The sequence below is a fragment of the Carcharhinus amblyrhynchos genome, chromosome 14, assembly GCF_965287045.1.
Source record: "Carcharhinus amblyrhynchos chromosome 14, sCarAmb.v2.hapA, whole genome shotgun sequence".
NCBI lineage: Eukaryota > Metazoa > Chordata > Chondrichthyes > Carcharhiniformes > Carcharhinidae > Carcharhinus > Carcharhinus amblyrhynchos.
The window spans coordinates 28,421,488-28,440,709 of record NC_137337.1 but is presented as its reverse complement, the minus strand read 5'-3'; the positions used below and the strand labels follow the sequence as shown (position 1 = coordinate 28,440,709).

Below are 19,222 nucleotides of genomic sequence, written 5' to 3'. Positions count from 1 at the left end.
CATCCAACCCTACATTTGAATCCTACATTTCATCCAATTCTGACCTATTTTGCTTCTGATTATCTTAGCCTTGCCGTTGGTGCTTCCAGCTATCTAGGCCCCAAGCTTTTTGGTCATTTGTGCTAAAATCTCCATGCATGATTGTGTCAATTTTTAAGGAACATCTTAAGGAAGTTGATGTGGAGAAAGTTACTGAGGGAATTCCAAAGCTTGGGGCCTAGATAGCTGAAGGTGTGACTGCCAATAATGTGATGGATATCAAGACTGCATTGAATGCAAGAACTGGAGCAGCACAGAGATCTCAGGCATAAAGTGTTGGTGAGTGACAGGATGGAAAACAAGGTACAGTAGCAGTAAAGGCTGGGATGAAGGCACTTTATCCGAATGCACGAAGCATTCGGAATAAAGTGGATGAGCTGGTGGCGCAGATCAGCACAAATGGATATGATCTGGTGGCCATTAGAGACATGGCTGCAAGGTGACAGGGACTGGGAGCTGAATGTCCAGAGGTATCAAGTGTTTAGGAAGGATAGGCAGGAGGAAAGGGAGGGGGGGGGTTGCGTAGCTCTGCTGATTAAGGATAGCATCAGGGTGGTAGTAAGGGATGATATAGGAACCAAAGAGCAGAAAGTGGAATCGTTGTGGGTGGAGATTAGAACATAACATAAGAAATAGGAGCAGGAGTAGGCCATCTAGCCCCTCGAGCCTGCCCTGCCATTCAATAAGATCATGGCTGATCTGTCGTGTCTCAGTTCCACATTCCCGCCCTCTCCCCATAACCCTTAATCCCCTCGCTTATCAAAAACCTATCAACCCGCGTCTTAAATATATTTAGTGAGGCAGCCTCCACCACTTCAACGGGCAGAGAATTCCAGAGATTCACCACACTGAGTGAAGAAGTTCCTCCTCAACTCTGTTCTAACCCCCCCCGCCTTATCTTGAGGCTGTGCCCCCTAGTCCTACTGTCCTTTCTGAGCGGGAAGAGCCTCTCCACCTCTATCCTATCCATCCCATTCATCATCTTATACGTCTCAATGAGATCTCCCCTCCATTCTTCTAAACTCTAACGAGTACAAGCCAGTTTATTCAGCCTCTCCTCATAGCTCAACCCCCTCAACTCCGGTATCAGCCTAGTAAACTTCCTCTGCACTCCCTCCGAGGCCAAAGTATCCTTGCGTAAGTACGGCGCCCAAAACTGCACACAGTACTCCAGCTGTGGCCTCACCAATGCCCTATACGGCTGCAGCAAGACCTCCCTACTTTTATATTCAATCCCCCTCGCTATGAAGGCCAGCATCCCATTTGCCTTCCTGACCACCTGCTGCACCTGTGGCTGGGTTTTTGCGACTCATGCACAAGAACCCTGAGGTCCCTCTGCACCGTCACCTGCTGCAGTTTTTCGCCGCGTAAGTAATAGTCCTTCCTCCCATTATTCCTAACAAATTGGACCACCTCGCACGTGCCAACATTAAATTCCATTTGCCAGTTCCTGGCCCATTTGCCCAACCTATCTAGATCCTTCTGCAGACTTTCCACACCCTCTGCGCAATTTGCAAAGGGAGGAAGACGCTGGTGGGTGTCGTTTATAGGCCCCCAAATAATCTGGAGGTGGGGCGGGCTGTTAACGCGCAAATAAATGCGGCATGCAGGAATGGAACGGCGATAATTATGGGGGATTTCAATCTATATATTGATTGGTCAACCCATGCTGGACACGCTGGGCTTGAGGAGGAGTTCTTGGAATGCTGCTGGGATAGTTTCCTTGAACAGTGTGTGTTGGAGCCGACAAGGGAGCGAGCTATCTTGGAACTGGTGTTATGTAATGAGGTAGAATTAGGGACCTTGTGGTGAAGGATCCTCTTGGGAAGAGTGATCATTGTATGGTGGAGTTTCTATAAGAACATAAGAAATAGGAGCAGGAGTAGGCCATCTGGCCCTTCGAGCCTGCCCCGCCATTCAATAAGATCATGGCTGATCTGTCGTGGCTCAGTTCCACATTCCCACCCTCTCCCCATAACCCTTAATCCCCTCTCTTATCAAAAACCCATCAACCCGCTTCTTAAAAATATTTAGCGAGGCAGCCTCCACCACTTCAACGGGCAGAGAATTCCAGAGATTCACCACCCTTTGAGTGAAGAAGTTCCTCCTCAACTCCGTTCTGAACCGCCCCCCCTTTATCTTGAGGCTGTGCCCCCTAGTCCTACTGTCTTTTTTGAGCGGGAAGAGTCTTTCCACCTCTATCCTATCCATCCCATTCATCATCTTATACGTCTCAATGAGATCTCCCCTCATTCTTCTAAACTCTAACGAGTACAAGCCTAGTTTATTCAGCCTCTCCTCATAGCTCAACCCCCTCAACTCCGGTATCAGCCTAGTAAACCTCCTCTGCACTCCCTCCAGGGCCAAAATATCCTTGCGCAGGTGCGGCGCCCAAAACTGCACACAGTACTCCAGCTGCGGCCTCACCAATGCCCTATACAGCTGCAGCAAGCTGATGCAGATGGAGGAGGAGAAAGTGGGTTCCTGGACATGTGTCCTTTGTTTGAACAGAGGGGAGTACGGTAGGATGAGAGAGGAATTGGCAAATGTTGATTGGGGTAGCGTGTTGGAAGGTAGGTCTGCTAAGGAACAGTGGAGGATCTTTAAGGAGATCTTTCTTGATGCTCAGCAGAAATTTATTCCGGTGGTCAAAAAGGACTGTAGGAGAAGAGATAATCAGCCGTGGATAAGGAAGGAGGTAAAGGAAAGTGTTAAATTAAAAGCGGATGCATTTAGAGTAGCTAAGAATAGTGGGCAAGAAGAGGATTGGGAGAGGTTTAAATGTCAACAAAGAATGACAAAAGTTGATAAAGAAGGGTAGGATTAACTATGAAGCTGGGCTAGCGCTTAATATAAAAAAGGATAGCAAGAGTTTTTATATAAAAAGGAAGAGGCTGGCTAGGGTGAACGTTGGACCCTTAGAGGATGAGAGGGGGGACTTAGTGGTAGGGGATGGGGATATGGCTGAGGCCTTGAATAACTTTTTTGTTTCGGCCTTCACGGAGGAGGACGTGAATAATTTGCCGGGTGTTAGCGAGGGAAAGATGGTAGGAGTGGAGGGCCTGAATGACATTATTGTTACTAGAGAGGCAGTGCTCGACAGACTGGAAGGACTGATTGTGAACAAGTCCCCCGGACCAGATGGAATGCATCCAAGGGTTTTGAAAGAAATGGCGGAGGTGATAGTGGATGCCTTGATGATTATTTTCCAGACCTCGCTGGATTCCAGGGAAGTGCCGGAAGATTGGAAAGCGGCTAATGTTACACCGTTTTAAGAAGGGTGGCAGGCAAAAGGCAGGGAATTATAGGCCGGTTAGTTTAACATCTGTTGTAGGTAAAATGTTAGAATCCGTGATCAAGGAGAAAATAGCGAGGCATCTTGGAGAATTGTTTGATAGAGCAGACGCAGCATGGTTTCGTTAAGGGGAAGTCGTGTCTGACGAATTTATTGGAGTTCTATGAGGATGTGTCTAGGGCAGTGGATAGAGGAGAGCCGGTGGATGTGGTGTTCCTTGATTTTCAGAAGGTGTTTGACAAGGTGCCTCGAGGTTATTACAGAAGGTCAGGGGGCATGGAGTTGGGGGTAGGATGTTAGCGTGGACAGAGGATTGGCTGTCAAATAGGAGGCAGAGAGTGGGGGTCATTGGGTGCTGTTCGGATTGGCGGTTGGTGACTAGTGGAGTGCCCCATGGGTTGGTGCTGGGGCCTCAGCTATTTACCATTTATATAGATGATCTGGAGGAGGGAACCAAGTGTATGGTGTCGAAATTTGTTGATGACACCAAGATTGGTGGAACGGCAATTTGTGTGGAGGGTGTGGAGAGTCTGCAGAAGAATCTAGATAGGCTGGGCGAATGGGCCAGGAACTGGCAAATGGAATTTAATGTTGGCAAATGTGAGGTTGTCCACTTTGGTAGGAATAATGGAAGGACTATTACTTACTTGGCAAAAAACTGCAGCATGCGACGGTGCAGAGGGACCTCGGGGTCCTTGTGCATGAGTCGCAAAAACCCAGCCTACAGTTGCAGCAGGTGGTCAGGAAGGCAAATGGGATGCTGGCCTTCATAGCGAGGGGGATTGAATATAAAAGTAGGGAGGTCTTGCTGCAGCCGTATAGGGCACTGGTGAGGCAGCAGCTGGAGAACTGTGTGCAGTTTTGGTCGCCGCACTTACGCAAGGATATTTTGGCCTTGGAGAGAGTGCAGAGGAGGTTTACTAGGCTGATACCGGAGTTGAGGGGGTTGAACTATGAGGAGAGGCTGAATAAACTAGGCTTGTACTCGTTAGAGTTTAGAAGAATGAGGGGAGATCTCATTGAGACATACAAGATGATGAATGGGATGGATAGGATAGAGGTGGAGAGGCTCTTCCTGCTCAAAGGACAGTAGGACTAGAGGGCACAGCCTCAAGATAAAGGGGTGGGGGGGGGGGGGGGGGGTTGCGGTTTAGAACGGAGTTGAGGAGGAACTTCTTCACTCAAAGGGTGGTGAATCTCTGGAATTCTCTGCCCGTTGAAGTGGTGGAGGCTGCCTCGCTAAATATATTTAAGACGCGGGTTGATAGGTTTTTGATAAGCGAGGGGATTAAGGGTTATGGGGAGAGGGTGGGAATGTGGAACTGAGCCACGACAGATCAGCCATGATCTTATTGAATGGTGGGGCAGGCTCGAGGGGCTAGATGGCCTACTCCTGCTATTTTTTATGTTCTTATGTTAGTACACATAGACCTAATCTAGAGGTTTAGCCCTTCAGCATGTAGGGAGAATGGATAGATGAGAAGTTGTTTCAGAGGGACCAAAGTTCATGTTGAAAATGTCATGGCGTTTCAGTCTGATTGTGACTGGTGTAGAACATTACAGCGCAGAACAGGCCCTTCGGCCCACGACGTTGCGCCGACCAATTAAAAAAGCAATGACCCTCTAACTTAAACCAATCCCTTTCCATCCATAAACCTATCCACGGATCTCTTAAACGCCCCCAAACTAGGCACATCTACAACTGCAGCAGGCAGGGCATTCCAATCCCTCACCACCCTCTGGGTAAAGAACCTACCCCTGACATCCATCCTATAACTACCACCCCTTAATTTAAAACAATGCCCCCTCGTGCTAGCTTTCTCCATCCGAGGAAAAAGGCTATCGCTGTCCACCCTATCTAAACCTCTAATCATCTTATATGTTTCAATAAGGTCCCCTCTTAGCTGCCGCCTTTCTAACAAAAACAACCTCAAATCCCTCAGACTCTCCTCAGGACCTTCCCTCCATACCAGGCAACATCCTGGTAAACCTCCTGCACCCTCTCCAATGCCTCCACATCCTCCCTATAATGTGGGGACCAGAACTGCACACAGTACTCCAAATGCGGACGCTCCAGAGTTTTGTACAGTTGCAACATGACGTTGCGGCTCCTAAATTCAATCCCCCTACAATAAACGCCAAGACACCGTATGCCTTCCTAACAACCTTATCTACTTGATTCCCAACTTTCAGGGATCTATGCACACATACACCTAGATCCCTCTGTTCATCAACACTATTCAGAGTCCTACTGTTAGCCCTATACTCTACACATGTTATTCCTGCCAAAGTGAATTACCTCATGCTTTTCCGCATTAAACTCCATCTGCCACCTCTCGGCCCAGCTCTGCAACTTGTCCAAGTCTCTCTGTAAACTATGACACCCCTCTTCACTATCTACCACTCCTCTGACTTTGGTGTCATCAGCAAATTTACTGACTCACCCAACTATACCCTCATCCAGATCATTTATAAAAATTACAAACAGCAGTGGCCCCAAAACAGATCCCTGAGGCACACCACTTGTAACCGAACTCCATGACGAATACTTACCATCAACCACCACCCTCTGTCTCCTATCTGCTAGCCAATTCCTGATCCAATTCACTAAATCACCCCTAATCCCATACATCTGCATTTTCTGCAGAAGCCTTCCATGGTGAACCTTATCAAACGCCTTACTAAAGTCCATATATACCACATCAACTGCCTTACCCCCATCCACCTCTTTGGTCACTTTCTCAAAAAACTCAAGGTTAGTAAGGCACGACCTACCCTTCACAAAACCGTGCCGACTATCTCCAATCAATTCATTACTCTCTAAATAACTATAAATCCTATCCCTAATAATTTTTTCTAAAACTTTGCCCACAACAGAAGTCAGACTCACCGGTCTATAATTCCCAGGGAAGTCTCTGTTCCCCTCCTTAAACAATGGGACAACATTCGCTATCCTCCAATCTTCTGGCACTATACCTGTGACCAACGACGACCTGAAGATCAGAGCCAGAGGCTCTGCAATCGCCTCTCTTGCCTCCCAGAGAATCCTAGGGTAAATCCTGTCCGGCCCAGGGGACTTATCTATTTTCAAACCCTCAAGAATATCTAGCACATCCTCCTTATCAACTGCAATGCTATCGAGTTTTCAACCCTGTAACCCAGTGTTCTCCACAGCTACATTTATGTCTCCCTGCATGAATACCGAAGAGAAATATTGGTTCAATGCCTCTCCAATCTCTTCCGGTTCCACACACAACTTCCCACTGCTGTCTCTAACTGGCCTTAATCTTGCCCTAACCAATCTTCTGTTCTTAACATATATCTATAGAACGCCTTAGGATTCTCCTTAATCCTATCAGCCAAAGTCTTCTCGTGTCCTCTTTTAGCTCTTCTTAACTCACTCTTTAACTCCCTCCTAGCCAATCTAAAGCTTTCCAGTGCACTACCTGAGCCCTCAAGTCTCATCCTAACATAAGCCTCCTTTTTCCTTTTAACCAGCGAATCAATTTTTTTAGTGCACCACGGTTCCCTTGCTCGACCATTCCCTCCTTGCCTGACAGGGACATACATATCAAGGACTCGCAGTAGCTGCTCCTTGAAAAAACTCCGCATTTCGGACGTTCCCAGCCCCTGTAGTCTCCTAGTCCAACCTGTGCTTCCTAATTCTCTCCTAATAGCCTCATAATTACCCTTCCCCCAGCTAAAACTACTGTCCCGAGGTTCATGCCTATCCCTTTCCATCACTAAGGTGAACGTAACCGAATTGTGGTCACTATCACCAAAATGCACACCAACGTCCAAGTCTAACACCTGGTCTGGCTCATTTCCCAGCACCAAGCCTCACCTCTAGTTGGTCTATCTACATACTGAGTCAAAAAACCTCCCTGCACGCTTTGTGCAAAAACTGACCCCTCTAATGAGCTAGAGCTATAGCTATTCCAATCAATATTAGTAAAGTTAAAGTCCCCCATAACAATTACCCTATTACTTTCACTCCTATCCAGGATCGTCTCCGCAATCCTTTTCTCAACCTCTCTAGAACTTTTAGGAGGTCTATAAAAGACTCCCAACAGGGTGACCTCTCCTATTTCTAATCTCAGCCCATACTATCTCAACAGACAAGTCCTCATCAAACTTCTTCCCTGACACTGTGATACAATCCTTGACTAATAATGCTGCTGCTACCAACCCCCCCCCCCCCCAACCACCTCCTCCTCCTCCTCCTCTACTCCGACTGAAGCATTTGAACCCCGGAACCTGCAACAACCATTCCTGTCCCTGCTCTAACCATGTCTCTGAAATGGCCACAACATCAGAGTTCCAGGTACTGATCCACGCTGCGAGTTCATCCACCTTATTGCGAATACTCCTCGCATTGTTCTGCTAGGGAAATAGAATAACTGAGTTTGGTGTCTGGTTGGATGAAAAGATGAGAAGAGCTTGTAAGACTGATGCAATAAAGTTGACGCTTAAAACTTCTGAAAGGAATGTGACCCTTTATTGTCGAGGATTTTCTGAACTGATATATATTTGTATTGTCTGTGTAGTGCTCAAAAGTGAATTCGAACTTGTGGTTTGATTTATACTTGAGTAAATATTGGAATGTCGATTTATAATTATTTTCTTATCTCACACACTCTTTAGGATATTCCGGCAACCACAAGGCCACTTGTTGCTTATTGGAGTTAGTGGCGCGGGAAAAACTACACTCTCTCGTTTTGTTGCCTGGATGAATGGCCTTAGTGTTTATCAGATAAAGGTTAGCCCTAATTTTCCCTATTTTAGCAAACTGAAAACGGAGGTCGTTTTTTAAAAAAACATTCATTTTCTAAATGAGATTTTGCTGTCTCCAGGTTCATAGGAAGTATACTGGTGAAGATTTTGATGAAGATCTGAGGACAGTGTTGAGGCGTTCTGGCTGCAAAAATGAGAAGATTGCTTTCATCATGGATGAGTCCAACGTACTGGATTCCAGTTTCTTGGAACGCATGAATACACTGTTGGCCAATGGGGAGGTAAATATTTAAAATGTTGAAAAATTCCAGATGTGAACTATTCTCGCAAACCTACTGAGCTGTCATAGCATTAAAAATATATTAAGCATTTTCATTATAAACAATTTTAGCACTAAACTTTATAAAATGTTGACTTTTATGGCCATTAGAAAAATGATTTTGTGATGAGTGAAATGACTCCTGTACGTTGGGTGGCTTTCAAACTTGGTCAACTTGAGTTTGTGCTGATATTGGAGTCAATAGAAATGTTGATAGCTAAACACTGTGGAAAATAAATCTTGGTGGGTGAAAGTTAATGTTTCAGGTTGGCCATCTTTTATCAGATATTGAAATGAGACAAACTGCAAAAAGCTTCGGATTTGCTTAACTTATGCTTGGGGTAATAAAATTAAATCCAACCAAAATCAAGCATGTTGACCTGGGACTTATTACTGAACAGGTGCCTGGGCTATTTGAAGGAGATGAGTATGCTACCTTGATGACGCAATGCAAAGAAGGTGCTCAAAAGGAAGGTTTAATGCTTGACACTCATGAAGAGCTGTACAAGTGGTTCACAGGTCAAGTTATCCGGAACTTGCATGTTGTATTCACCATGAATCCATCATCTGAAGGCTTGAAAGATAGAGCTGCAACTTCCCCAGCTCTCTTTAACAGGTAAATTGATTTTTGTATGGCGTTTCCAATTCTAGTTACATTGTTCGGAGTACATTATGTGCCTGTTTATAAGAGGGTCATCAGTTGATGTCCTCAGTCCTGGATTTGAATCCTGGAGCTCTGAAATAACCACTGAGCGCTTTTATTTACTTTTGAAATCTGGGAAGGGAGTAAATACTTGTAAAACGGAAGCCACCTGCTGGCCAAACAGTGCTATATACTGAGTACTTACAATTAACAGTTCTTTTCTTTCCATCTTCCCCTGCCCTTTATGGGCAATCCTTTTTACTTAGGTTTATTTGCATGTGGTATCATTGGTTTATAACATCTGCTTATTGTGCAGGTGAGTCAGATTAGTTAAGGCAGTACAGTGGCACAGTGGTTAGCACTGCTGCCTCAGCTCTAGGGATGCAGGTTCGATTCCCAGCTTGGGTCGCTGTCAGTGTGGCGTTTGCACTTGCCCACTCTCTGCTCTAATTTCCTCCTGCAGTCTGAAAGATATACTATTAAGTGCATTGGCCATGGTCAGCGTATCTGAACAGGCATCAGAGTATGGTGACTAGGGGATTTTTCACAGTAACTTGATAGCAGTGTTAATGTAAGCATGCTTGTAACACAGAAATAAATAAAATAAAATTCTGAATAGAACTTGAGGCAATGCCCAAAGTGTACACAACTCAACCATCCTGAGTGCAAAACAAATATTGAAAGCAAATAGTGTTGTAACACAACCAAGATGTAATCCAAAGCACCCTTTCAATCTGGCCTATGGTGTACAAAAGCAACTTCAGTTTTGAATTTTAATTCCTTAAAGTTATTGGATCAGAGAATTGTTACTCTCTGGCCAAAATCCACCATTTGGAATACAGCCATTGCCAGGATTGTTGGCTCATTTAATGTTTAAAGTTGAAGCTTAAGATTTTGGCCTTTGGGAGAGCGTGAGGAAGAATCCACATGCAGAAATGTTTGATATCCTGCCTCCATTTTTCCTTTGATTTTAAAGTGTATTCTAAACTAAAGTTACATAAAACATAGGTTTATGTACTACTTTAATAGGCACAGATTCATATTAACTTGTGTTGTCTTTATTTCATTCAAATATTATAAATAATCTTGTGTAGAATTAGTTGAATGAATTAGGTTTTGAACATTCTATCTCAATTTTTTTTGCAACTATTTTTCCTTTTTTGTTTTTAAACCTTCTTAGATGTGTCTTGAACTGGTTTGGAGACTGGTCCACTGAAGCCTTGTATCAAGTTGGCAAAGAGTTCACCAGCAAAATGGACCTTGAAAAACCCAATTATGTTGTCCCTGACTACATGCCAATTGCATATGATAAGCTCCCTCAACCACCAACCCACAGAGAAGCTATTGTCAACAGTTGCGTTTTTGTTCATTTAACATTGCATCAGGTGAGAATACTGTGTGCAAATAATATCCAGAGCTATATTTTTTAGATGTATAAATCATAAGTGAATCCCATTTTTAAACATGAATTTGAACAAATACAAAGCAAAGTACTGCAGGTGCTGGAAATCTGAAATTTAAAAATGCTGGAAAAACAGTGTGGGTTAGGCAGTACTGTGGAGAGGAGTTAATGTTTCAAGTTGTGATCTTTTGTCAGATATTTGGGGTGGTGTAAAAAGAAACCTAAATCTGAGGATTTCAGGGCTAAATGGGCTTTGCATATTTTGGATCTGAAACAGAGCTAGCCATCTGACCTCAGATGCGATCTGAAGCCATTTTGATGTTTTCTGATCAGGAAAATGTTGGTAAGAGTATGCAGCAAAAGCTGCAAAAAGTGGTGTCTCAACTTTATGGTTTTAAGCATCAGTTTTTAAAAATCATCTTCAAGCAATTTTGTAGATGAGTATGTTTATCTAAAGCTCCAGGTTAATATGAAATCATTTAATTTTTCTCATCATTTTGCATAGTTACTGATTCAGTTGATCAACTATTTACTTGCAGCTATAGGAATATTTTGCTAATACTTATATCTGGGGCCCTAAATTTCAAGATGCTCATCTGAGAATCTAAAATAAGCTGAAGTACAAGTATTTTTTTCTTATTAGGCAAATACTCGGCTGGCCAAACGTGGAGGCAGAATAATGGCAATCACTCCTCGCCACTATCTGGACTTCATTAACCACTATGCCAACATGTTCAATGAAAAGCGTAGTGAATTGGAGGAGCAACAGATGCATTTAAATGTTGGTCTGAGAAAGATAAAGGAAACAGTAGATCAGGTATGGTCGTCAAGTCATAAAATCGCAATGCATAATTTAAGTTTTTTTTTCCTGGTAATCATGGTGCGAAACTTTTACTGTGCTGTTTGAAGGAATTTTTCACTAAGCTTTGGGATTCTGTTTGAGCAGTGGCTTTTATTTTGAGATTTTTTGGCCTAAACTTGGGTGTATTTGTTACTGAGCAAGGTACAGATATGGTACTAATATTGTTACCTAACAACTAGTAAAGATCCAAGAATCTTGAGAATGCATAATAATATGGATTTTGCTTTTTCGTAAAGATACTGTTGCATCTTGTAAATCTAACATGACTTGTTTCCTTTCTTCCCCATTTCTCCCATCCTTTTGGATTTCATATAACTATTCCCCAAGTATTAACCTTGCAAATAATTTTGTACGTTAATATTAATGATTATTAAGTTAACACACAGCAAGTTCACTGCTTTTGTCTGAACTAATCCTTTTGAGATCTTCACATTAGACTTGTACGCTATATTGGCTTGAGACGTTAATGTATGTGCAAGATTGAATGAAATTAAATTCCCCTTTGGTATGGTGGCTCATGTCTTGTAGTATCTAAGGCTCCAGTATCATTGAGGCCTCAAGGGCTAATGCTCCAAATGGTGGTTGGTTTCTCCATCTACACCACTACCTGTATTAAGCACAGAAATGGCAGAAAACCTTACTAAACATCTTACATTTTTGTAAATCCAATATGGATTTTTTCTCTTACCTTTGGCCATTTTTTTTTAAGGATTTCATATTTTTCTAGTGTTCATTTATTTGTTAATGTGTAAAAATATTTTTTACCAGTAAACCAAAGAATGTTAACAGCTTTTGCTCCAAGTAAATGTAGACCTGGATACTAATGCAAGGTGGCTCTGATTGACTTGCAATGGAAATGTCATGATAAATGCTTGCTTTTTTTTTAAAAAAGAAATTTCACTCATTTCAGGTTGAGGAATTGCGGCGTGATCTGAGAATTAAGAGCCAAGAATTGGAGGTTAAAAATGCAGCAGCCAATGATAAGTTGAAGAAAATGGTGAAGGATCAACAAGAAGCTGAAAAGAAGAAGGTAATTTAGCTTAAGAACTCTTCATTTGGAATGAAAATTTGGGGCTCAGAGCAAAGCCTGATCAAATGAGACATTTTCACTATCTTTGATAGGTTATGAGTCAAGAAATTCAAGAGCAGCTTCACAAGCAACAGGAAATTATTGCTGACAAACAGATGAAAGTAAAGGAAGATCTGGACATGGTAGAGCCTGCTGTTATTGAGGCTCAGAATGGTTAGATGTGTTTTGAATTGAGCTTTTTCTATAAAATATATCTTTTAATGAAATTTATCTAGTATGCTGAATTGCTATCTGTAGTAACATTTTATTTAGTTTATATTTTTTGGAACTATAATCCTATTAATTTTCTACCTTTTTAAACAACTGAATAACTGATCTTTTCTGTGTGGTGTTTATCTCTCGATTTTCTTCTCCCCTAATCTTCACTTTCTCTTACTGTTTATTTGCACTGTGGCCTACGGTGCTGGTCTGATTAGCTGTAAAATCGATCAAGAAGCAGCACTTGGTAGAGGTTCGTTCAATGGCTAATCCGCCAGGTGCAGTGAAGCTAGCACTCGAGTCAATCTGTCTTCTCCTGGGCGAAAGTACAACTGACTGGAAACAAATCCGATCGATCATTATGAGGGAAAACTTCATTCCGACCATAGTAAATTTTTCAGCTGACGAAATCAGGTGAATAATGGGGTGCATGCAGTTGCTGGGTTAGAAGGAAATTGCCCAGAAGACCAGCCAAAGCTTAAAGCTGAAAAACTACCAAAGCAATTAATAATTGAATCGAATTTTAAAAGATTTTAGGCATAGCATTTATTACCGAAGAAATTTGCTGTTTGGGTGACAAAATGTACTGCTGGTCTTCAAGTAAAAGATTTCCTTTCAAATCCCAGTGGCTGTATACACCCTTATCCTTTTGCATGTCCATTTATGGCCCCTTTCTTTTCACCCCTCTATTAGCTGTGAGCTCTATAAAGAAGCAGCATCTTGTTGAAGTGAGAGCCATGGCCAATCCACCTGCTGCAGTAAAACTCGCGTTAGAATCAATCTGTCTCCTGCTGGGTGAGGAGACAAATGACTGGAAAAAGATCAGACAAGTTATTATCAGAGATAATTTCATCACCAGCATAGTCAACTTTAATACTGAAGAATTAAGGTATTCATTATTTTTATTTTAAAAATCACATTTATCTTGCATTTTGACTGTGTTGCAGCTCTTCATTGCTATGCACCACCTAATTTTTAACTAGCGCTCTAGCACACTGATAAATTTCCGTCCCTAAAATTTCAAGAGGGCAGTTGTATTAACATTGTTCATTTTTATTCATCAGTGATGTTATTCGCGAGAAGATGAAGAAAAACTACATGTCCAATCCAAGCTACAACTACGAAATAGTCAACAGAGCATCTTTGGCTTGTGGTCCAATGGTGAAGTGGGCTATTGCACAGGTGAGTAATATAGTTACAGGAGTAGACCATGTGATCTCTTAAACATGCTCTGCTATTCAGTACAATTTTTATGGCTGATCATTTTCCTCAACTCCATTTGCACTCTCCATATCTCAATTCCTTAAGTTCAAGGGTGGAATTTTCCAGCCATGTGTGCCCAAGACATGAAATTCCCACTTGAGGTCAACATTAAATGGTCTGCCAAATTTTCTGTCCCACTCATTATGGTTCCTGTAGCAGGCAAGACCAGAAATATCTATACCTCGGTTTTAAAGATGATAAATAATGGAGCATCCACAACTCTCTGGGGTAGACAGTTCCAGAGATTCACTACCCTCCAAGTGGAGAAATTTCTTATTGTTTTGATCCTAAATGATTGACCTCCATCCTGAGACTCTACCCTTATGTTCTAAATTTCCCAGTAAAAAGTCTGACAACACCAGGTTTAAGTCCAACCGATTTATTTGATAGTACACTCACTAGCTTTTGGGGTTAACTCTCCATTCACCTGACGAAGGGACTAACCCCGAAAGCTAGTGAGTGTACTTTCAAATAAGTCGGTTGGACTTAAACCTGGTGTTGTCAGACTTTTTACTGTGTTTACTCCAGTCCCACACCGGCATTTCCATATCATGACTAACTTTCCCAGCCAGGGAAAATAACTGACCGGTCAAGCCCCTTTTAGAATTCTGCATGTTCAATGAGGTTATCTTTCATTCTCCTAAACGGCATAGGCCCAATTTACTGAGTCTTTCATCATAGATAATGGTTCCTTGATTTGAGAGCAAGCTAGCGAATGTTCACTGTACCACCTCAATACAAGTATATCCTTCCATGAAAAGTAAGCTAAGTGCTTCATGTTTCACGGCCATACAGTAAGATGCTGAGAATACGGCTTTATAAATTGTTAGCTTAGTCCCAAGGTCAGCTTGATATTTCATGCAGATTTTGTGATTTGGCCAAAGGTGGTAACTGCTTTCCCCTATGCTTATACTGAGTTCTGCATCAAGGAACAGATTGTCACCATGGAATTGTGGTAGCAGGTTTTGCTTCTAGTGGGAGGTTATTTAGTGTGATTGGGATAGAGGTTCAACACCGTGTCCCATGTTCATGGTTTTCTTAAGGCTTATAGTCGGGGATCAAGTTTACATGCATGGGAATATATATGGTGGAACAAAAATTATGAAAGCAGCAAAGCTTCCAAGTTTATTAGCATTCATTAAACAGGGGTGACTTCATTGACTTAAGCACATTTGCAGGTCATTTGCAAGATTTTCTGTATGGTGAGGTAGCTGGAGACAAGTGACTGGTAGAATGGTTGTAAACATAATCTACTGATCGTAGGCACTGATTATTGCACCTGGAAATAACTAGCTGACCAATGAAAAATAGGGACGCCTCTTGTGATGTAGCATGCACCACCATGATGACCATTGTCCACAGTAACTTGGCAACAGATGCCAATGCTGAAAACAATATCCAACAGAAAGGTTTCATGTGTGGCGCTAATGGCAGAACCTGCCTCAAGGATTGGTCTCTGCCATCAGCAAAAGTGCACCAAACGAAGAACCCTATCTGAAATGGATTTGTTTGCTATGGTGTCCAAATTTTATAACTGGAAAGATGTGGGATTCTGAGATTGTCTGGTTAACTGGCCTATGGCTTGCATCTTTATTCTTCCTTTCTTAATTTTGCTGACTTCCAATCTGCTGCAACTTTTCTAAAATCCAGATAATTTAGGATAATCATAAACTGCGTCCACTGCTGCCTCGTTCAGTCACGTTTTTCCCAATACTTTTTTCTACTGATATTACCTTAAGTTTCTCGCTCTTATTAACCCCAGTGGTTATCCTTGATGATATGTAATAAATTTGAATTTTTAGAAGAGAATTGTTTTGTCACCTTTGGTTGAAACACTTCAAATTAAAATGGTGAACTAGTATTTTGCTGTTACTCTAAATTTGCACATTCTGTACTACGTAGCCTTTTTAAAAGGCAGGTTCATTTTGGGGTTTCCGGTCCCCCCCTGCCCCTTGGGTATTTGTAGCCTTGCATAGCCAGTCTAATTTACCTTTTTTGTTTCGAAGCTGAATTATGCTGATATGTTAAAACGAGTAGAACCTTTGCGCAATGAGCTACAGAAGCTGGAGGATGATGCAAAAGAGAACCAACAAAAGGCTGATGAAGTTGAGCAAATGATCCGAGACCTGGAAACCAGTATTGCTCGTTACAAGGAGGAGTATGCTATTCTGATATCGGAAGCCCAAGCTATTAAAGCAGATCTTGCAGCTGTAGAAGCGAAGGTAATTGTCATAAGTAAAACCTTTCTAATAGAGCTTCCAATTGCACTATAGGAATCCTAACAGAGCACGAGAGTGGGACAGCAACTTGGGCTTGGATAATTTATCTGTTCAGTTCAGACGTTTTGTTTTGGCAGTATAATGCATTATTGGCCATAAAATCCATTAATTTTTTTCAGGTTAACCGAAGTACTGCACTATTGAAGAGTTTGTCTGCTGAACGAGACCGCTGGGAAAAGACCAGTGAAACATTTAAGAATCAGATGGCTACTATTGCTGGAGACTGCTTATTATCAGCTGCTTTCATCGCTTATGCAGGGTACTTTGATCAGCAAATGCGCCAAAATCTGTTTACAACTTGGGCACATCACCTACAGCAAGCAAGCATTCTGGTAATTCTAAATAATTTTCAATAGCTTAATGTGTTGATCAGAGATAACAATGAAATAAGTAACATCTGTGAGCCTAATCTTTTTGATCAATGATTGATGTGCAGAATAGAAAGTTTTAGCTCCAGGGTATTAGTTTGTTACCGTTATCAGGAATCTAGAGGGTGTGTTCCCTACTATGGCACCTGGGTAAGGGATTTCTGAGACTGGAAAAGGGGTGGGGGAAGGTGGTTGATGTGGATAATTTTTTTCAAAACCCAAGTCTGAACTAACAGCATAAGAAGGAACAGGGAAGGATAAGGGAGTATCACTATCTAGGTGTTGAATTCGATGAATGGATAATGATCATCAGATTAGTATCCAAGCCACATGCAAATTGACATAGATATATCAATAAACAAAATATGTGGCTAAGGTACTTGGTCTGAAGGATTTTTTTGTGGGAAAAGAAGCTTTCGTATTGGGTATAACCTGCATCTGGGTTGTAACCACAGTCCCGGGGGGGGGGGGGGGGGGGGGGGAGAGAAAAGATAGTGGAGAAGAGTCCAGTGGAAGGAAAATTTAACTGGTAATCTCAATGCTCACGTGTACAAAAACACATTAAATACTTGGAACAAAAAGAAAAATATAGGTTGTAAGAAATAGAACTAGTGAGAAGCACAAATTCAGTTTTATTATGATGGTACAATCATTAGAGACCTGGTTAGTGGCACCAGAGTTTAAGGGATTAAAGTATGAGGACAGGTTATACAAAAAAGGTTTGTATTCCTTAATAAAAACAAAATCCCCAATATTTGGCATGTCAGCTGGCATCTGTGGAGACAGACCATGTTTCAGGTCAATAATTTCTGTTCCTCTGAAACTTAACCCCAGCATTAGTCTGTTTTTAAAATGATTTGTATTAAATCTACACTGTTACTTCTAGTGATTTGCCCTCTGTATAAATTAACTGTTTAAAACCCAAGCAAAATAAACTTTCTGGTGGGAATTGTGATTAAAACTAAAGTGAGTGCTACTCCTTTCCAGTGGAAATCTGGAACTCTTGTATCCCAAAAGGCTGAGAATGTCAACTCCATTAAATTTTCAAGAACGAGTATGATGGATACTTCTTAAATAAGAAGAGCAAGGAAAATGGTTTGAAGATTAGTAAATCTGCAGAGGTAGAAATCATCCCTGATCTGATCAAATGCAGCATGAGAAGAGGGGCTGAGTGATTTAGTTCTGTTATCTTTGTTTCCAAACTATTTTAGATATTCTTAATTTGATCATAAATGGACAAAATTTGTTATCTATGGATTGGTGATTGCTGTTTAACTTCAGTTCCGTACAGACATAGCAAGAACGGAGTATCTGTCTAATGCTGATGAACGCCTGCGCTGGCAAGCAAATTCCCTACCTGCAGATGACTTATGCACAGAAAACGCTATCATGCTAAAACGTTTCAATAGGTATGTGTTATAAAGAAAATGTGTAAAATTTTGATTTGGAAAAATAGCATGGCAAAGTATTAAATCAACGAAAGAACTTCTGCTTAATGGTGCTGAAAAAAGATACATTGTCGAAATTTTTCATCTTGCACTCATCAAAACAATTTGCAAGAGTACCAAGTCTTAAGTGCTAATTGGTAGAAGCATTGCCATGGAAAATGCATCTGTTAACTGATGACTTAATAGCCAAGCTTTCTTTAAATTCAAACTAGGCAGATGACTATTGCCCTGGGAAATGAACCTGAGAATGGTACAATGTGTCTGCAAAAGTGTAAAATATACACTGACCTTAACCAATTACACAAAACTAATTTGTCATCAGTTAACTGGTGCATTGTACCAGAGTTCACTTGTCAACCAATCAGCACACACTTGTGCAATATGCTCTTTTTTCTATTCATTTAATGTGGCCGTCACTGTCTAGGTTCTAATTGCCCTTGAACTGGGTGGCTTGCCGTGTTCATTGCTGTAGATCCGGAGTCACATTTAGGCCAGACCAGGTAGCGAGGGCAGATTTCCTTCCCTAAAGGGGATTAATGACCCAAATGGGTTTTTTGTAATAATCAACAATGATTTCATGGTCATGTATGTATGTCTGTACTGTAAAATTGGAAACTTACTTTTAAATTTTTAAATCTTTTTGACAAAAGACCATGGACTTGAATGTACAGAAAATATTTTGTTTAACTCATGGTTTCTAACTGGTATGGTGGCACAATAGTTAGCACTGTTGCCTCACAGTGCCAAGAACCCAGGTTCATTTCCTGGCTTGGGTCACTGTCCGTGTGGCGTTTGCTCATCCACCCTGTGTCTGTTTTTTTCTGAGTGCTTTGATTTCCTCCCATAGTCCAAAGATGTATGGGTTAGGTTGATTGGTCATGATAAATTGTCCTTTTAGTGTCAGGAGGGGACTAGCTAGGGTAAATGCATGAGGTTATGGGGATGGGGCTTGGATGGGATTGTGGTCAGTGCAGACTTGTGGTCAATGGCCTCCTACTGCATTGTAGGAATTCTATGAATGCAACTTACTGTACATGTGAAGGGTTACATATTTCCCTGCTCCCTTCACTTTTTTTCATTGGCACTTAAAGCCATCTGGTGATTAAAAATGTGAAAAATGTCATTATTGGCAAAAAATATGCCTGAACTTAATTTTTCTCATGTAAAACCTAATCTCTGAATAATTCTTATTTCGGTGAATGAACACGAAGCGGCAGTGTGAAGGCAAAACGCAAGGATTCAGGTTGAGAGGCCTCTGACTCGGACTCGGGAGGGAATTTTA

The 19,222-nt window shown here is 41.8% G+C and overlaps 1 protein-coding gene across 4 annotated transcripts in view; it reads left to right on the top strand.

Moving 5' to 3' along the window:
- dync1h1 (dynein, cytoplasmic 1, heavy chain 1) overlaps window positions 1–19,222 on the top strand; it is an 86,466-nt gene that overhangs the window by 42,677 nt on the left and 24,567 nt on the right. For 2 of the 4 annotated variants that reach the window (XM_080202499.1, XM_080202497.1), the window contains 12 exons: window positions 7,979–8,093; window positions 8,188–8,349; window positions 8,789–9,003; window positions 10,211–10,415; window positions 11,076–11,249; window positions 12,205–12,324; window positions 12,417–12,537; window positions 13,276–13,471; window positions 13,647–13,764; window positions 15,852–16,067; window positions 16,244–16,456; window positions 17,774–17,901. In XM_080202499.1, the coding sequence (XP_080058625.1) occupies window positions 7,979–8,093; window positions 8,188–8,349; window positions 8,789–9,003; window positions 10,211–10,415; window positions 11,076–11,249; window positions 12,205–12,324; window positions 12,417–12,537; window positions 13,276–13,471; window positions 13,647–13,764; window positions 15,852–16,067; window positions 16,244–16,456; window positions 17,774–17,901 (1,983 nt within the window). Of the gene's footprint in view, window positions 1–7,978; window positions 8,094–8,187; window positions 8,350–8,788; window positions 9,004–10,210; window positions 10,416–11,075; window positions 11,250–12,204; window positions 12,325–12,416; window positions 12,538–12,800; window positions 12,997–13,275; window positions 13,472–13,646; window positions 13,765–15,851; window positions 16,068–16,243; window positions 16,457–17,773; window positions 17,902–19,222 lie in introns of all 4 variants that reach the window. The other 2 variants (XM_080202500.1, XM_080202498.1) reach the window with 1 other exon arrangement.